This window comes from Manis javanica, chromosome 7, assembly GCF_040802235.1.
Source record: "Manis javanica isolate MJ-LG chromosome 7, MJ_LKY, whole genome shotgun sequence".
Lineage (NCBI taxonomy): Eukaryota > Metazoa > Chordata > Mammalia > Pholidota > Manidae > Manis > Manis javanica.
The window spans coordinates 7,119,674-7,136,990 of NC_133162.1; the positions used below are offsets into that span (position 1 = coordinate 7,119,674).

A 17,317-nucleotide genomic window follows, 5' to 3' on the forward strand; every position below is an offset into this window, starting at 1 on the left:
GCCCTCACCATCAGCCCACAGGCAAGTCACTTTCTCCGCACCTGTTTCCTTATCTGTAAAATGGAGAGAGTGACGGCCACTGAGCCCACCGCTCGGGGACTGTGCGCTCTCTGCCCAAAGCAGGGGTCTGCATCCTCAGGAGCTGTCCTCTGACCTCCTCCCCACCCCCACTCCTGGGCAGCAGCTTGCAAGAGGGGGCACTGCTTGTCCATGGAGAGAAGACACCAGCCCCCTTCCTCCAGAGGGATGCTGCAAGCTCCTGCCCAGAAGCCTGAAAAGGAAAGGAAAAGACCTGCAAAACTGAACAGAATGCAGCAGGCCTGCCCCTTGGGGTCTCCCCGTGAGCCCCAGTGAGCTGCAGCCCCCTCGTGCCTGCCCACCAGCCACAGTGCTGTCTCCTGACAAGCTATAAGCAGGGGACCCCGTCGAGGGGCAGGCAATCTGCGTATTTTCCAGCTAATAAGCCAATGCTCCTCCTCCCTTGCATGCCAATGACACCAGTCTGGTGGCCTCTCATCTTCATGAAGACTCAGCCACTGTTTCTTCCTAACCCCGACTTAGTGGTGGCCAGCCTGCTGGGCAAGGCCTGGGGGCTGCACAGCCCCTGCTGCCTGGCTCCTGTGCCGGGAGCTTAGGTCCCAGGGCCCAGCGTTTTATCATCGTCTGCCTCCATTCGGTGGAAATCCTATTTTGGAGGACCCAGGACTTCTTTAATGAGAAGTTGGCTCCAAGATTTATCAGTGGCTTTTGCATTGATTTGAGGAGAGACAGCAATCAAGTTATCTGCTCAGCTGATGATGGACTTTGAAACCTAAAAGAGGCTGTGCGGGAATTCAGGAAACCCTCACCTCCCCATACTCGGCCATGGGGCTACTCCGTGTGGGAAGGCTGACGTTTGCCCTGGTCCATCTTGTCCCTGGTAAGGCCTAGGACAGCTCACTGTCCCCTTGAGGCCTCAGTTTCCCCATCTGTTAAACAAAGGGGTTGGTGCAGGTGAAGTTTCTTGGGGTCCTGGCCCTCTGATATTCAGTGGTTCAAGCACGCAGTGGGACCAGGGATAGTGCCAGGCCCCTGCCCACTGCCTCTCACCCCACGGCCCTCAGTCAAAGCTCCAGTCAACCAGGTCATGGCAGAGTTTATTTAACTATTAGCTTCCTCCTGTATCCACTGGGCAGGGTACATTCAAAGTTATTGAGTTATGGCTCCAGAAAGTACCCTTAGGCCTGCAGCCAGAATTCCGGAGGCTTGACTTCTTGCTCTGCGGGACAGTGGCCCAAGTGCCCCTGGGGCTGCCCTAGCCTCTGGCTCCAGAGGTGACCGGCGGGGATGGGAAAGATGGTGGGCTGGCAGTTTGGTGTGCGGGGAGGGCTAAGTACCACTCTGGCGCCTGGTGGGAACCCGGGGGGGTGGGGGTCAGAGGCCAGTAGTCCTAGGAGGCTGGCTCAGCTCTGGGCTACGTGGGCTGCGCAGGCCCTGCCTTCTCTGGGTTTCTCGCTAAAACAGGAATGTTCAATGAAGAGGCAGAGGGCAAATGCCTCCGAGGCCATTAGGTGGAGCATTTAGAGGACCGGGCGGGAACGCAGAGCAAATGGGTCTTGACCGGGCCCTCCCAGAGCCCCTCCAGCCCCTGCCCGGAGGGCTGTCTGTCCCAACCCCTCACCATCCAGGAAGGGGATGCTCAGCCCATGACTGGGGACAGGGAGGGCGGAAGGGGTTGACAGAGGCAGACAGAGGCCAGGGCTGGCTGGCTCAAGACCAGGGGCAGGGCAGCCCAGAACCACCTGGCACTGCAGAGAGGTGGCGGGAGGCTGGGGGGCAGAACTGCCCATTCAGGGCAGAGGACAGGGCCTTGGGTGGTCCGGGCACTGCAGAGGGGTGGCAGGGGGCTGGGAGTCCCTCCCACAAGGCCCGTCACTTGTCCGAATGCAGCAGCAGCAGGTCCACAGCCTCTGCAAGGTTGTCCACATACCCATCAGCCTTCACTTCCGGGTGGTGCTCGTCGCTGGGCCTGGAGGGCAGGGCCACGGGACAGTTAGTGGACTAGGCAACTGCTCTGAGCCTGCTTTCTCCCAGCCTTGTCCTCAGGAAACCTCCAGACCCTTCTGTGCCTGGTCAGGCAGCCTCGCTGCCCCCCTCTGCCCCATCCCCCCATCCCAGGCACACCTGCTTGGGAAACACACACCCCTCCTGCCTGTTCCCTTCACCTGGACACCTCCCCAAACCCCTTCTGTGGGAAGCGTGCTCAGAGCCCCGCGGTGCGTGCCCACTGGGCCCTGCTGCGTCTGTGCTGCCAGCAGAAGCATCGTGCCCTTGAGAGCAGGGCCATGAGCTCGACCCTGCTCTGGGCGCCTTCCTGCCCACCAGAGAAGGCCTCCTGGGAAAGCCATTCTCTGGCTGGGATTTTGGGGGCTAGAACCTCCCAAAGCCTTCATGCACTCACTGGACATTTTCTGAGGTCCAGCTGGATAGTGAGGAAAGGGCGGGTGAGGCCGTGCGTTAAGCACAGGCACCCACGGGGTCTGTGTGGCACCAAGGGGACCATGTGGGGGCTTCGAGGATGAGGAGCTGGGGGCTGAGTCCTGAAGCAGAGCCGGGCTCAGGGTGGACACGCGGAACTGCAGTGGGCTGGAGCCCCAGCCACAGGACAGGCTCGGGGTGGGCTTCTGGGACGTCCTCAGAGTCTTGACAGTAGAGGGATGAGTTGGGGACCAGGGGCCGCCAGGGGTCTGTGGGCTGGAGTCGGGTCCTGGTGACGGGAAGGCCTCCCCCCACCGCTCATGGCCTGGAGCTTGGAAGGGGTGGGGGCTGTCCCCCTGCGGCCTCACATCAGGGCCTGCTGCTCAGATCACCTGAAGGTCTGACCCAAGCTCCCTGGGAAAGCACAAAGTTGCGCCTTCCTCCCACCTTGGAAGCTCCCACCCCAGAAGCTTCTGCCTTGGTCTGGAAGGAAGTAGTTGAAGTGGGTTCTGACAACACCCTAAAAGCCAAGATGTCCTTTTTGAAGGGTTTGGTTTCTATGAAGCACTTTATCTGAAATGGCTTTTTATCCTAAGCAACCTACCTTTTCTCTTAATGGGCTTTCAGCCCAGTGGCCTGAGACCCTGGACCTGGGTGGGCGCCACAGGGGTAGCCCAGGGAGCAGGGTGGGCAGTGAGGACACCCCTTATCACTGGGTGGGCACACCTATGGCTCTGCCCCATGCCAAGCTCCTGTGCAAGGACCCTGACTTGCTGTCCTGCCCTCTCACACAGGCTGAGGCCACGTTCCCTCCTGCTGGGGTCCCAGGCACAGACCCACACATCTCATATCAATTTCTCCTTACATCCTTGGGAAGGAGGTAGGTACCACATCTTACAGGTAAGGAAGTGGGGACTCAGAGAGGTTCAGAGACTTGCTCAAGGTCACACAGCAGGGAAGACCAGAACTGAGATCTGACCTCATTCTTCTGATTCCTGGCTTTAAACTGGTGCCAGAGCCTCCAACAACATGCATGGCTGCTGGCTGTTCCCATACTCTCCAGAAAGTGCTGGGTTGGCAGTGCCTACTCCAAGCACAGAGGCCACCTACAGATGCCAGGGCCAGCAGGCATCGCTCCTCCGGCCTTCCCGAAGTGGCCACCCTGTGGCTTATGGATCAACATGCTTGTAAGTGCCTGGAGGTCACATGATTCCCTCATAGGTGAGGCCCCAAACCATGAGCCTTGGGGACAAGAAAAGGGGACAAGTGCATAGGGACCCTCATGACCACCCACCAGATCAGCAACTCAAGTGAGAGGAACTCTCGTTTCAGTGTCAGTATTTCAAGGCATTATTTCGTTCTTGCTGTCACAGACACGATCTAGTGCACATGGAAATTTAGGGTTCTCATTCTCCCACATCAGTACTGAACTGCATACTGGTCACTATCAAAGGTCGTCTCTAGCACAGCCACCTTGGAAAACTGTGTGTCGGTACCTACTTGTGACCCACCAATTCCACTCCTAGGCATGCACACAACAAAAATGCACCAACATGCTCACCAAAAGACAATATAGAATGTTCTGAGCAGCTTTACTTGTTCATAGCTAGAAGGCCAAACCCGCACAAACATCCTCAGGGGTGATGGAGAAACGGACCGGCCTGTGCACCTGCTGGACAGCATGTGACACCACTGCCCGCAGTGAGTCCCTGTCCTCGCTGAACAGGCACGAGGCCCACAGACATGCTGCCAGATGGAAGACACCGGGCTCAAGAAACCCAAACCGGACGGCCCATTGATACCAAGTTCAAGAACATACATGACCCATCCCTCCCATGCAGAGGCCAGAGGATGCCAACTTCCTGGGGGAAATGTGACCAGCACGCTGGCAATGTTCCACATAGTGACCTGCGTGGTGGTTACAGGGATGGCACATAGGGGAAATGGGTTATTTTTAGTGCACCTTAAATGCTCATATAACATAGTTGGGAGGCATATGTTACACCTCAAACCAAGGTATCTATTTCCCATCACTGCTACAATTCTCCATCCCTGGGCCAAATCCCTCCTGCAGCCTGTTTCTGCACAGCCCTCAGGCTGAGAATTGTTTTGTATTTTCTAGCACTGTAAAGGCAAAGGAGTAGGGAACAGACGACACGTGCCTGCCAGACCCAGGCCACTAGTCCTTGAGCCCCCACAGCAGAGGCCTGTAGACCCCTGGTTCTGGCCATGCACCAGCCCCTGGGCACCTCTGTTTCGCTCGCCTGTGGATGGCACCCACAGCCCCCAGGGTCTCTGGGGACAGCCCTTCCTGCGGGAGGTTCTTCTTGGGCAGTGCTCCCCACTCAGCCCTCCCAGTGGCCAGAAGCGTCCAGTGAGGGTACCACATGTCCCCCCGTGGCTGCTGATATGTGCCCTCACTCAGGTCCTTCCAGAGCAGGTGGGGGCAGGGAGCCTTCTCTGGGCAGCTCCATTTCTGAGACGGGGTGGGCCTGGCCCAGGGCACAGAAGGGTAGGCAGGAAGAGCCTTCTGAGACAGAGACGTGAACAGGCAATAACTTCACCCCACCCCCCTGCCTCAGTTTCCTCATCTGTGCCCTGAGGATAAGCATGGCTCCATCCTCTACCTGCCAGGTGACCTTGGGCAAGCACCTTACCCTCTGGGCCTTGGGGCCCTTGTCTCTAGGTGAAGATAATATTAGGACACACGTGATGAGGAGGGTTTTTTGTTTGTTTGTTTGTTTGTTTGAAGAATTCTTAACTAGTCTATTGATCGGACCAAAACCCAAGACATTAGGATTAACACAGATCTTCAGAAAAATAAAAAAGACAATTCTAGTTGAGTTATAGGACACAAAGGGTAACAAGAGCCACCACCAAACAGGACTAGGAGGCTTTCCAGAAACAGGCAACTTTCTGAAATGCTGGCCAAAAATTCCTCATTAGACACAGCCAAGATTATCGGATTGATGAGGGACACGTATAATAATGAGATAATAATAATAAGGTGGAAGGACCAGGCACAGGTGTTCGATGCTGCCACTCGACGTGGAAGCTGTTGGGGATGCGCTGTGTGCTAGGCTGGGGCTGGCAGGGAGATGGAGCAGCGGCCCGGCCTTGGGCCCTGCCCTGCGCACACGGGCTGGTGGAAGGCAGATAGACAGATGGGCAGACATCAGTCCAGGAGGTGCAGGGAAGACAAAGAGGGCGAGTGTGTGTGGTGGGGGCACGTGTGTAACATGAGCATCGGAGGACGGGAGAGCAGGCTGGGACCAGGCCCCGGCGGACGGCCCGACAGCCCAGAGCCCACAGTCCCCACACAGTGAGGGCAGGTGCCTGCAGGAGGTGGCCGGCAGGAGGCCAGGCACGGTGCTCCACTGCCACTGGGCCCCTGGTCTCAGCTCTTGGGCAGCCTGTGTGCAGGAGGCCTGAGCCCTGCACGGTCCGGGATGTGCCCATCTGAGCGCCCCTCAGCTCCCCCTGGGGCCCAAGGGCAGCTGAGCCCCTTGCCCACACTGCATGGCCCCTCCCACCAATTCTCAGATTTCCCAATTTTTCTCTCCATAACAGCAAGGTCAGTGTGGCAGCTCAAAGAGCAACAAAAACTCAGCAAACATCCCAGTCCTGATTGGTCGCCCAAGTCCCCGGGCCACTGACCCAGGACCCCCACCCTGGACACCTTCACCAGACCCTCGGGCCAGGTTTATTGTCCAGTCAAGTGAACCAGACTCCAAAAGGGAACAAGAAATCTGCCCATAAAGGAAGACGCTTCGTAATGAGGTTCTAGCCAGGCCCACTCGGCATACAGGACCTGCGTGCCTGGCTAATTATGTTTAATAACATATCATTTAAATTCAAGAATCCATTAAAAGAAAGAATTGCATTAGCAGCCGGTCGGTGTTTGCCAACAAACAGAGGAAATCATGGACTTTAATGTCTTAATTATGCGAGAGCTGCGGTAGAGGGAGGGGACTCAGCCTAGGCCTGCCTGCCCCGAGCTGCTGAAGCCCCGGGGCAGCTGCGCTTGGTCCAGTGGGCCGGGCATGAGGGCGCCCCACCCCAGCTGGCCAGACTCGGGACCTCCAGGGCCTCAGAGGCCTCACGCTACGGAGGCTGAACCACGAAGCCCAGCAAAGACATGCCCCTTGGCAGTGGGAACAGAGCAGAGAAGGTGATGGAAGAAGGAGCAAGACACCCCCCCAACCTTGAGCAGCCTGCCAGGACAGAGCAGGACATGGGTGTGTGTGTCAGGGGGTGCGTGGGGGAAGAGACAGACAGAGACCTCCTCCATCCTGCCCTCTGTCCTACCAGAGCTCCCACGGCAGGGCACGAGGATGTTTCTGGAGGGACGTGAAGGACCAGGGAAGCTTTCAGAAAAGCAGACATTCAGTCTGGACCCCCTCATGCATCACTGTCACTACCCTCAGGAGGCCGATGTGCAAACGTGGGTCACTGAGGACACTGCCCTCACTAGGAGGGAGGGTGTACCCTCAGGTCCTGGCCCAAGGGTGGAAGCAGAGGCAGATTCCCAGCAGGGTCCCCTCTGCTCTCCAGGGCTCCTGGGGTGGCATTTGGTGTCTCCAGCGGTGCCTGTGGGTGGGCCCTCCATGCCCGGTTCAGGAGCTGGGAGGCACAGGCTGGGATTCGAAGCGGCAACGGCAGGAGGTTGGCCTGAAGCCAGCCTCGCTCCCACCCCCACTGCCAAGCCGGGCCCCCATCCTAGGGTAGGGTGGGGTCTTCTGCTCGAGCCTGCCTGTGTCCCACTCCCCTCCCCTTCCACTGGCTCCTCCCTCCCTCTTCCCAGAGTAGTTTCCCTAAATGCCCACCTGCTCCCACCTCCCCTCGTGTAAGTCCTGGTGGCTCCCTATTGCCCATGTCACAGCCCAGCTCCTCAGCAGAGTGACAAGTCCATCCTAACGCAAGTCCACCTAATGTGTGCCCTCCTTCCCCATGCCAGCTGCCCAGCGTCTGGGGCCCCCTGCTCTTTAGGCAGTCGCTGCCCTCCCACACCTTTGTCCATTCTGTGTCCTGGAATGCTCTTCAAAGCTGCTCCCCTGTAAATTCCTACTCACCCTGCAAGACCTCACCCACTTGTTCCCATCGGAAACCCTATGCCCTATCCCCCAGGTGTGACACTGTCTTTTCTGAGCACACAGAACTTGCCCCTCACACTCCCTGTGCAATTCTGTCTAGGCACCTGCAGGTGGCCAGCTGACCTGGGCTATGTGGAGGAGGGGCAGGCTTCCTGCCCTGGTCACCCACACAGCCTGACCCAAAGCAGGCACCCAGGAAGTGTCTGCCATCAAGTGAATGAACAAAGACCCCCATCCAGGCAGGGCACCGCCTGTCATTAGCTATTCCTCCCCCTTGAGCCCTGTGAGCAGAGGAGGAATGACAGAGGCAGAGAACAAGGCCGATCTGTGCCATGGCCTGGACCGCTCACAGGGACGGGCTTTGTACCCGCCAAAAGAACATGGTGTCACCCTTGCCCGCCCCTTCCCCAAGCCCAAAAGGAGCCAGCGGCTCTGCTGACTGAAGGGACACAGGTGCACCTCTTCTGCGGAGTCCTGAGGGGTCAGCCCCCCTGGGAAGGCCTCCCCACTCCCCCACACCAAGGCAGCCTAAGTCAGAGGCTCCCGCACGGGGAGGGGCGCGCACCCTTTTCCCTGATTGTTCTGGAAAGGCCAGCCGCACCCCCGCTGGCTGAGGACAGGCTCTGGGAGCAGGCCAGCCGAGTGAGCACAGGGAAGTGGGCATTGGCACCAGGACCTCCAAGCTGTGCTGACGAAGCTGGAGGGAAAGGACAGAGGGTGTCGGTCCATGAGGCCGGAGGTGACACAGCTGGTCAGAGGGCACCTTTCCATCTAAGCCCTGGGAGTCCAGGACCCAGGTGCCTGAGCAGTCCTTCCTAAGCGGGTTGGGCCAGCGAGTGGGCTCCAGAGAAAGCTAGGAGGAACATGCCAGATCTGCCTCCACCTCGTCCACGCTTTGCCCAAGGCCGATTAGAGGACCCCTGCCACTGGCCCTGGCCCAAGCATGAGGTCTGTCCACCTGCTGGCCCGGGATGCTGGGGCCCATTGGGGCAGCCAGAGACCCGCTGACCCGGGCTGGCTGCTGGCAGGCGCCCTCAGGTCAGTGGCCTTGTAAGTGGGTAGCCGGGAGGATGGAGTTGGCCACAGATCTCAGATGGGTTGCTGCTACCTTTCTGTCCCCTGGGCCAACCCTTCTGTCCCCAGGACCTGGGTTCTGGTGTTGGGATGGGTGGGGCAGGCCCAGAGGTAGGCCCACTCCCAGGTAACCTGCAGGCAAATGCTGGGACCTACTGCTTGAGAAGAACCCACTCAGGACCCCTGCTCATGAGCCCTGCTCCAGGCAAGGTCTGCGAGTGCCTCCTTCACAAGGGGACTCTCCCCTGCCTCCTGCCTGCAAGGAGGTCACCATGAAGTAAGAGCCCAGGCCTGCAAGAGGCTTCCAGGGAAGGGAAGGGGGACACACTCTTCCGCTGGCTGGGACCGTGGGCAGAGTCAGGGCTCCACCAGGGGGGAGCGGCCAAGCCCCCGAGCTCCCACCTGGGCCTCCCCAGTCTGGTCCTCTGCTCATCTGTATGGGGAGGGTGGGGGGGATGTGGGAGGACAAAGACCCCCCATGGAGTCTTTGTCCACAGAGAAAGCAGAGGTGCACCCTGAGTGACATGCCAGCCTGAACCACCGCACATGGCCCTCACACGGTCATCCCTGTGTGTTGGTGGTAAGCCAGGCCCCTCAGGGGAAGAAGCGCGAAGCCAGGGCCTGACATCAAAGTGGGTGGAGGGGGAGGTGTGGCAGGTTGCCTGCCTCCCGATCCCTCCTACCCCTGCCTGTCAGAGGAGCTCAAGGTGTGATAGGGGCCTGTGTCCACCAACCGGAAGACACCCCCACCCTGGGCTGGGGGGCAGCCAGGGAGAGAGGAGGGTCAGATCTGAGGCCTCGGCGGTCCCTATAATCTCCTGGTGGACCCTTATCTGGACATGGGGTGAGCTGGGGTGAGGGGCAGGGCTGGCCTTCAGGGCGTCTCTTTCCTCTAGGCAGGTGGTGCCACAGGACCCAGGACGGCACCCTGGCTGACCTGTCCTCCAGCTGGGAAGGACCAGGAGTCCCTCACTGCAGAAGGAGGGCTTGTTGGATGATTCCCGGGGGCTCTAAGCCCTGGTGGGTAAACTGAGGCAGGGGAAGGGACTCACCAGAGACTAGAGCTTCTGCCCAGCCAGGCAAGGTCTGCGAGTGCCTCCTTCACAAGGGGACTCTCCCCTGCCTCCTGCCTGCAAGGAGGTCACCATGAAGTAAGAGCCCAGGCCTGCAAGAGGCTTCCAGGGAAGGGAAGGGGGACACACTCTTCCGCTGGCTGGGACCGTGGGCAGTCCCCAGCAGGCAGTCCCCAGATGCAGGCAAAGCTCACCTGGCTTGGGGGATGGGAACAATGGACACTGCACAGGACAAGGGACAGCAGGCACCGGCCGCCACCTCTGTTGCATGGGCTTTGAGGAGCATTTTCCATGGATCCTGCACAGCAGCCTCTTGGGGGTGCGCCATGACCCACCCATTCTAAAGGTGACGACACACACACAAGAGGGGAAGGGTCTGTCCAAAGTTGTGAGCAGTAAATGGCAGAGTGGGGGTGTAAATCCACAAATTTAAATCAAGGCTCACTTCAGTGATACATCCCTTGGCTCAGGGGACACAGTAAGAACCACTCATGTGCTGGTCAGCCTCCGGCCAGACTGGAAGGCCTGTGGGGAGGGATGCACTGCACCTCCAGACCTGCTCCAGGCAGAGGCGGCCCTGGAAGTGTCTGCCAGCTTCCACACGTGCAGTGAGGACAGCAGCGATGGTTGAAAACCAATGAGAAAAATGACAGTAAACGCCTGATTCATGCAGGGTCCTGAGAGCTGCACACAGCCCCTCCACAGCTGGGCACGCCCAGAGGTGCTGGACCTTCCTGTCATCTGGTCCTCGCAGCCACCAGCACCCGGGGCCAAGCCGGAGCAAGGGAGCCATCCAGGCGGGCACGAGAGTCAGGACCCGAGCCCAGCCATGGAGGGATCTCACTGTGGACCACGACACCCACCCTCGAGGCCACTCTGTCCACAGAGAGGAAGCAGGCCTATTTACGGCACGTTTCAGCCCGGTGGCACCTTGTCGACCAGAACCGACCCCAAGGCGCCAGCTGTTTCCTGCGGGTTCTCACTGCCCGTCAGCTGCAGGCACCCAGGGTTGCTGAGAACAGAGGTGGCATGTGCTGAGGACGTGTAGGAGAGCTGCATGGCTGCCCACTGGTATGGTGGTGGTCTCAAGAGATGCCCCACATGAACAAATGAGGTCTCTTGAACCCCCAACCCTGGCTGGAGCCCCTGCCCCAGCCTTTGCCAAATTCACATGCAGGGTGAGGCCAGAGCCACAAACTGGTGGCCTCCAGTGGGGCCCACATAACTAAAAACAAAATCTAGCTTCTTTTGAAAATCTGGAAGACCCAGTACCAGTGAGATGGCATTCCACAGACAGAAACGAGCTGTTGCAGTGTGGTAGCTAATCCCTGAATGTGGCAAGTAGCTTCTAGTTTGCCACACTACCCACTATTCTCTATTGCCTCCCTCTCCTTGACTAGGTCTATTTTACTCAGAACCCTGCATGTATCTGAATTTGCTGCCCTGCCTTAAAGCATTGGCTAGCTGGGACTCATTTCCCAAGTCACTAGTCACCTCCTCTGGGAAGCCTTCCCAAAAGCCCCTTCCCCAACCCTCACCTCGGTTAGGTGTCTGGTCTGTGCTCCACGGCACCTGTGTTCACCCCAGCTGAGCACCCATCACTCTACTGAAGTGAGGGAATGAGAGGTCTGAGCAGGCACCCCATTACCCTGCAGTTTCCCCAACCACCAAGACCCAATCCCTAAATAGCCCAGGAGGTGGCCCCAGTGCCCACCGGCCACTCCTCCTCTCTCCCTCTATGACTTCCCGTGTCTGGTGCTCCTGTCACATTCCCCAAACTGTCCAGGCCATGGCCTAGAGCGTCGTCTCACACCCACTCCCCTCATCCTGTGGTCTCCAGGACCTGTCCTACCCCGAATGAATGAACACCTGTAAGGCCTCCGGGACTCAGGCCCAGGGAATCCAGTTGGGACCTTCCAGAACGGGGGCCCAACAATCTCATGGGAAGAGGGGCAGCACTGCCCACGGGGCAGACGCAGCTCCTGGGAGACAGATCACCCCCAGGGAGCCCCAAGTCAGGCCTGAGCAGCCGGCCATCAGACGTCCCTCCAGGACTCCCCCGCATCACCCAAATAGCAGCGGCAGTTTCTCTTTCTTCCCCTGCTTTAGTTTCCAGAAGGTGTTTCAGGCCTGAGCCTAGAGGTCCGTGAGAGACAGGAATGCAAGTCAGGCGGGCAGGGGGCTGCCCGGCAGAGGCGCGCAGCCCGGCCACTCTTCTGGCCCGCTGGACCTGGCAGAGGGGCCTGAGGCGTGGGCTGGGGGCTGGGCTGGACCGGCCCCGGCTGCCCTGTGGCCTCTCATCTCTAAGAGGGGCTGCCCCTTCCAGGGCTGCAGTGGGGAGTCGGTGAGGTGATGCGGGTGGCGCAGGTGGGGCACACGGCAGACGGGTATTCTCGGGGGGTGAAGGGGTGACAGGCCTGGACTGCGGTGGGTGAAGAACCCCTGAGGATCCGCTCTGGCCAGAGGTGAGGGGCAAGGTCCAGGGCTGCTCTGGGGAAGCGCACCTCAGCTGCATGTCTGGGGAGGAGGTGCCACCTCAGAGAAGGTGCGGGTCTTGAGGGCCAAATATCAGGGGGCCTCTCCCCAAGGGACTCTTACCAGCCCAGTGGTCCCAGGGCCGAGGAGGGTCCCTGGGGATGAGCGAGCCGGGCGGGGCCAACAGCAGACCTGCAGGCATGTCTGTGACTGTGTAGGGAGTGGGGGTGGGGCCGCTCTGAGCTCCTCTGAGAGACAGGGATGGCCGCTGGGGGGTCCCGACCTCCCCTATGCCCCAGGCCTCCCCTTGGGACCCACTTCTCCAAGCCAACGGGATGCTCTCTTCACAATATTATTCATAACAGTAACGGTCACTGAGAGCCCTCTCTCCTGGGGCCCGGCAAGAGGGCTTGCGTGCTTCAGCTCCTCTGGCTTCCACAGCAGCTCGGGAGGTGGGCGTCACTGCCGCCACCTTACAGCTGGCAGTTACGGGCTCAGAGCAGGGGGCATGCTTGGGGCCGCAGAGCCGGTGCCAGGAGCCCACCTGCCCTCCGACTTGGCCGGGAGCACCCGCAGCGTGGCCCGGGCCCCAGCGGGAGCCGGGGGCTGGGTGCGCAGGTGGTGGGCAGGGGCTCACCCGGAAGGTTCACTTTGGCAGAGGGACGGGCCTGCCGAGGGCTGGACGTCCGGCCTCCCAGCAGAGGAGCCCCTGACAGCTGTTCATGATATTTTGATGAAAACATGTTGAACACCTGGTGTGTGTTTAGATGGAAACAAGCTGGCCCAGCCCCTGGCAATGTGCTCTCCAACAGCCAAATACCCGAGAGGTCAGCACGGGCCCCCACCCAGGCCCAGGGACAAAGGGTGGACGTTCACTACTGGCCTCCCCAGAAATACCGCCCACCCCCGTTCTCCTTTGCAGCCAGACCACATGAGGTCAGAGCCCGCCCAGCTGACCCAGGAGCTGCACACCCAGGCTCTGGGCTCTCCTGGGGTGGCCCAGCAGAGAGAGGGTGAGGGGGGCGGTGGGGGGCTCCCTCAGCCTCACTTACTGAAGGCCTGATGTTGTCGCCACCACCACGCTCAAAGCTGAGTGGCTGGACTGGGGGATCTTGTCAACAGGGGTGTGCAGGGCACCATGCTGTCACCTCCTCAAGCTGTCCTGGGAGGGGGTGCCAATATTCTCCTGACAGGTTAGGAACCTGAGGTTCAGGACAGGCGAGGAACTTGCCCGGAGCTCCAAGGGCAGAACAGAGCCCATCCCCAGACCTCTGTCCTGGCCTGTGAGCTCGGGAGGAAGGCCTCCTGCATCACAGTGCCTCCCTGCCAGTGAGCCGGCTGCTCCTCCCCGGCCGCTGTCAGGGGTGCAGCCTGTGGGCTCTCACTCCATGACAGGAGCTGCCTGAGCTCAGACACGCAGTTTCATTGACTCTGTGGCCTTCCCGGGACTCACACGGGACGTCTGATGCACCAGCCTCTACCTACTTTGCACATGTTTCACTTAAAAAGGGTTAAAAACTGCACTTCATAAACTAGGAGGTCTAAGTGGCCACTGCACCCGTGGAAAGGTGCTCAGCATCACAAGCCATCAGGGACGTGCAAATTAAGAGCAGTGCACATGGCAGACCCACCAGAGAGGCTGGAGTGAAAGATACCGAGTGTGGGCAGGATGTGAGCGATGGGAATGCTCACACACGGCTGGCAGGAGTGCAAAATGGTGCAGCATTCTGGAGAAACATTTAGCAAGTATCTCCTGACCCAGAGCACATGAATACCGTGTGCCCCAGCAATTCCATCCTGGGTATAATATGCCCTAGAAAAATGAGGCTGTGTTCACCAGGAGGCATGGACAGGAACGTTTTATCAGCTCTGTTCATCATGACCCTGAACTGGAAACAACCTAAGTGTTCATCAACAGCAGAATGAATAAACCGTGGTCTAGTCATATGATAACACAGCATACAACAATGAAAGAACGGGCCCCTGCTCCACGTAACATAGATGAAATAGAGAGTTGTACTTTTTTAAGTGTCCCAGGTAGCCTAGGAATCCTAGGCCCACAGAGATGTGTATGCTAGACTGAGCCAGAGGAGGTTAGACAGATGGTTCAGAAACCACAGTGAGGAAGAGGGGAAATACCTATACCTCAGGCCTAGGAATCTTAGCAAAACAACTAGCCTTGAGTTCCCTGGCAGCCAAAGCAAAAAGGGAAACCTTTTGGATTATACAGAAGCAGATGACTGTTCAGGAGGGTCAACCTTCTTAGCAGCACAGACCAGGAGGGTCTTGTCCCCATCCTGTGTGAGCGCACAGTGAGGCTCCAGTGAGAGTTCTGCAGAAGTTCGTAAGTTGTTATTCCCAAATGAGCAGACCCCTGCTCGTCTCACTCCAAGGATCCTCTTCTGTGGCTCCAAGGGGAATAGCCAGGCTCTGGGCCCAGACTAGCTCAGCTGGCTCCCCTGACTTCCCAACGCCTGGCCCAGCAGGTCACTGGATTGTTCCACCCAAGTTTTTACAAACTATCTTCCCCTTGGTCCTGAGCTCCCACCCTACCACCCCTTGTTCAGAGAAGTCCCTTCTCTTCTCTGGACTTCGGGGTCTCCACTCATAAAACCAGGTGCGCACCAGGTGCTCTACCTGCCCCTCCAGGCTCCTCTGCTCCTCTCTCCCATTTGTGGGTAGGCATCCCACCTCAGAGGCCAACAGGAGACAGGTAGATGCAGTCCCAGGCAGGTGGTTCAGGGATGGTGGGCTTGGGGCAGGCAGGTGCAGTACACGTGGAGCCCCAAGCCTCTGTTTAATGAGCCCTGTGCTGGGATTTTATTGTTCAGCTCTAATCTTTCAGATCAGGTCTCTGAGGATGCCTCTGGGCTGGGGTGACAGGCGCGCCCCACCCTGGCGGCCTGCAGTGTGTCCTCGCTGGTCCAAGCCCGGCCCAGGGCCTGCCCCGAGGAGGGGGCTGAGCACTGGCGCTGGGCCCCAGTGACTCGGGAAGCTCCTCCACCGGCAACAGGATGGGAGGGAGGGGCCGGAGGCCGCCACATGGAGAGGACGCATTCCGCCATGAAGCGGCAGCCTGGCCTCTCAAATGAGACAGTGAATGAGACACTTTAACGTTAGGTGCTGAGCGCTAATACGCTTTGTCGTGAGTTCCCAAGTTACTCGCCTGTCAACACTAACCATAATTAGGAGCCTCCAGCACTAATGAGGGAGGAGAAACAGTTCCCAGCTCACTCCCAGGTCAGCTTCCTCCTCGGAGCAAGGACCTGCCGGGCAGGGAGCAGAGCACGACTGGCTGGCTCCCACCCGCCGCCAAATGCAAGCAGGAGCACCCCGCACCCAGAGGGAGATAACAGAACAGCGCGCTGCCTGGCCTCCCAGGGGCGGGCGGCCTCTGATCTGCCTGAGCAGGTGACTCCCCTCCTGAGGCACATGGACATGAGGACTGACAGGTCGGCAGGCATGAGGCTCCAGGTGAACGCAGGCTGGCGGCCAGCAGCGGTGGGCTGACCAGCAGTAGCCGGCACGAGTTCTCAGGACCTGGTGAGGCAGCGATGCTGAGGCCAGGCAGTGGGGAAAAGACCGAATCTTCCCAAGTGGGCCTCAAGAAGCCCTCCGATGGTCAAAGAGGGGCTGCGCAGTTTGCCCTGGTCCCTCTGCCCAGCTGCTAGCCAGGGGGTGTCAGAGGGGCTCAAACCCACCATCCTGGGGATGGAGAGTCCCAGGGGTCCCCTCAGTATGTCCATGGTGACACGTCATTCACACCCACCTGGGGAAGAGTTCGTATCTCACCTCCAGAGAGCACACAGGAGTGGGGGGTTTGCTTCAGGTCCCATGGCCAGCACAGAGCAGGCCTGGGACTTGGATCCGATCTGACTCTAACACCAGGACTTTCCCTGTTCCCTGCTGGAGGAAACACTACCAGAGGGAACGGCAAATGAGCCCCAAAAGAGCGGGAGAGAATTTAGGGCACAACCTCTCTTTCTTAGCTGAGGAAACCGAGACCCAGAGAGGGGCAGGCACTGGCTCAAGGCAGCCCAGCAAGGCTGCACCTGAGATGGAAAGAGTCTACATCCTTCTCGAGAGCTGAGCCTGGCTCTGGGCACACAGGCTGGCTGCCTGCCACCCACGGGGCAGAGGCCCAAGCAGGAGGGGCGGTCCCTGGGCTCTCCTTCCCAGGATTCTCTCTCCTGCTTGTACTTACAACATGGGGGCTGGGGTTAGGGGATGGGCTCCTCATCGGTTCCTCCATACAGATGGGGAAACTGAGGCACAGAAACGCGGGCCTGGAGTGAACCGGCAGGGAGGCCAGTGCCTCTCCTATATTTACTTAGCCCTTTCCACCCAGGTGCGTTCCCCAAAAACCTGACGGACGCCACCTCATTCATCACAGTCCAGACGGCAGCTCGTAAAATGGCCAGAGCTGCCCCGTGAGCGGGCCATTCATTCCAGCCCTCAGGGCGCCAGCCTGCAGGGGCGGACGCCCCACACTGGGCTGACTGTGTGTGCAGGGCCGCATCCAAGCTGCTGGGGCTCCTGGCAGGCCGCCATGCCCTGGACGGCTCCCAGACAGAATATGGTTTTCTGGTTTCGTCCCTAGCCCAAGCAGGCAAGCTGCTCCTCCAGAGCCCCTGCCCCACACTGCTGCGCATCCCTCGGCCCTCGGTCCCAGGGTTTACTGGGAAGCCATAAACCAGCGCACACAAGCCTGCCCCACAGCCTCTGAGAAGCCCTGGAAGCAGTCCCAGCCGGCCCCCGCCCTGCCCACCGCGGGCTGTGGTGGGGAGAGGGGCAGCCCTCAGCTGCATTTATGCGGTGATCCTCAGGGGACACCGAGGGCTGGGAAGCAGAATGTGGCAGCAGTTTAGGCTCAGGATCTGGGGCTAGGGTTCCCCCAACTTTGGGGAACACCCCAATAACTCACTTTCCTCCAACCCTCTCAGCCTCAGTTCCCTACCAGTGACCTTTGAGGCTGAGCCTTAGGTTCAATGTGCTTTAGATGTTTAGACACACCAGGATTCAAGAACCGGCAGGGCCCATCTGGTAACAGGTTGGACGAGGGTAACAGGACCAGCCTCTTTGGGGCACTATGTGGGTTGAAGACCCAGTGGGAAGCAGAACCCCAGATGCCATTCCTTCCTGGGC

The 17,317-nt window shown here is 59.3% G+C and overlaps 2 protein-coding genes across 3 annotated transcripts in view; one reads left to right on the forward strand and one right to left on the reverse strand.

Moving 5' to 3' along the window:
• The window catches only part of FAM53B (family with sequence similarity 53 member B), a 109,346-nt gene that overhangs the window by 79,171 nt on the left and 12,858 nt on the right, over positions 1-17,317 (forward strand). The window contains exons 4-5 of one of the 2 annotated variants that reach the window (XM_017647897.3): positions 3,252-3,337; positions 6,028-6,369. In XM_017647897.3, the coding sequence (XP_017503386.2) occupies positions 3,252-3,337; positions 6,028-6,085 (144 nt within the window). In that variant the 3' untranslated portion in view covers positions 6,086-6,369. Of the gene's footprint in view, positions 1-3,251; positions 3,338-6,027; positions 6,370-17,317 lie in introns of those variants that run through there. The other variant, XM_037011195.2, reaches the window with a different exon arrangement.
• The window catches only part of LHPP (phospholysine phosphohistidine inorganic pyrophosphate phosphatase), a 117,316-nt gene continuing 101,117 nt past the window's right edge, over positions 1,119-17,317 (reverse strand). The window contains exon 7 of the mRNA XM_017647901.3: positions 1,119-2,008. Within this exon, the coding sequence (XP_017503390.2) occupies positions 1,912-2,008 (97 nt within the window). The 3' untranslated portion in view covers positions 1,119-1,911. The remainder of the gene's footprint in view (positions 2,009-17,317) is intronic.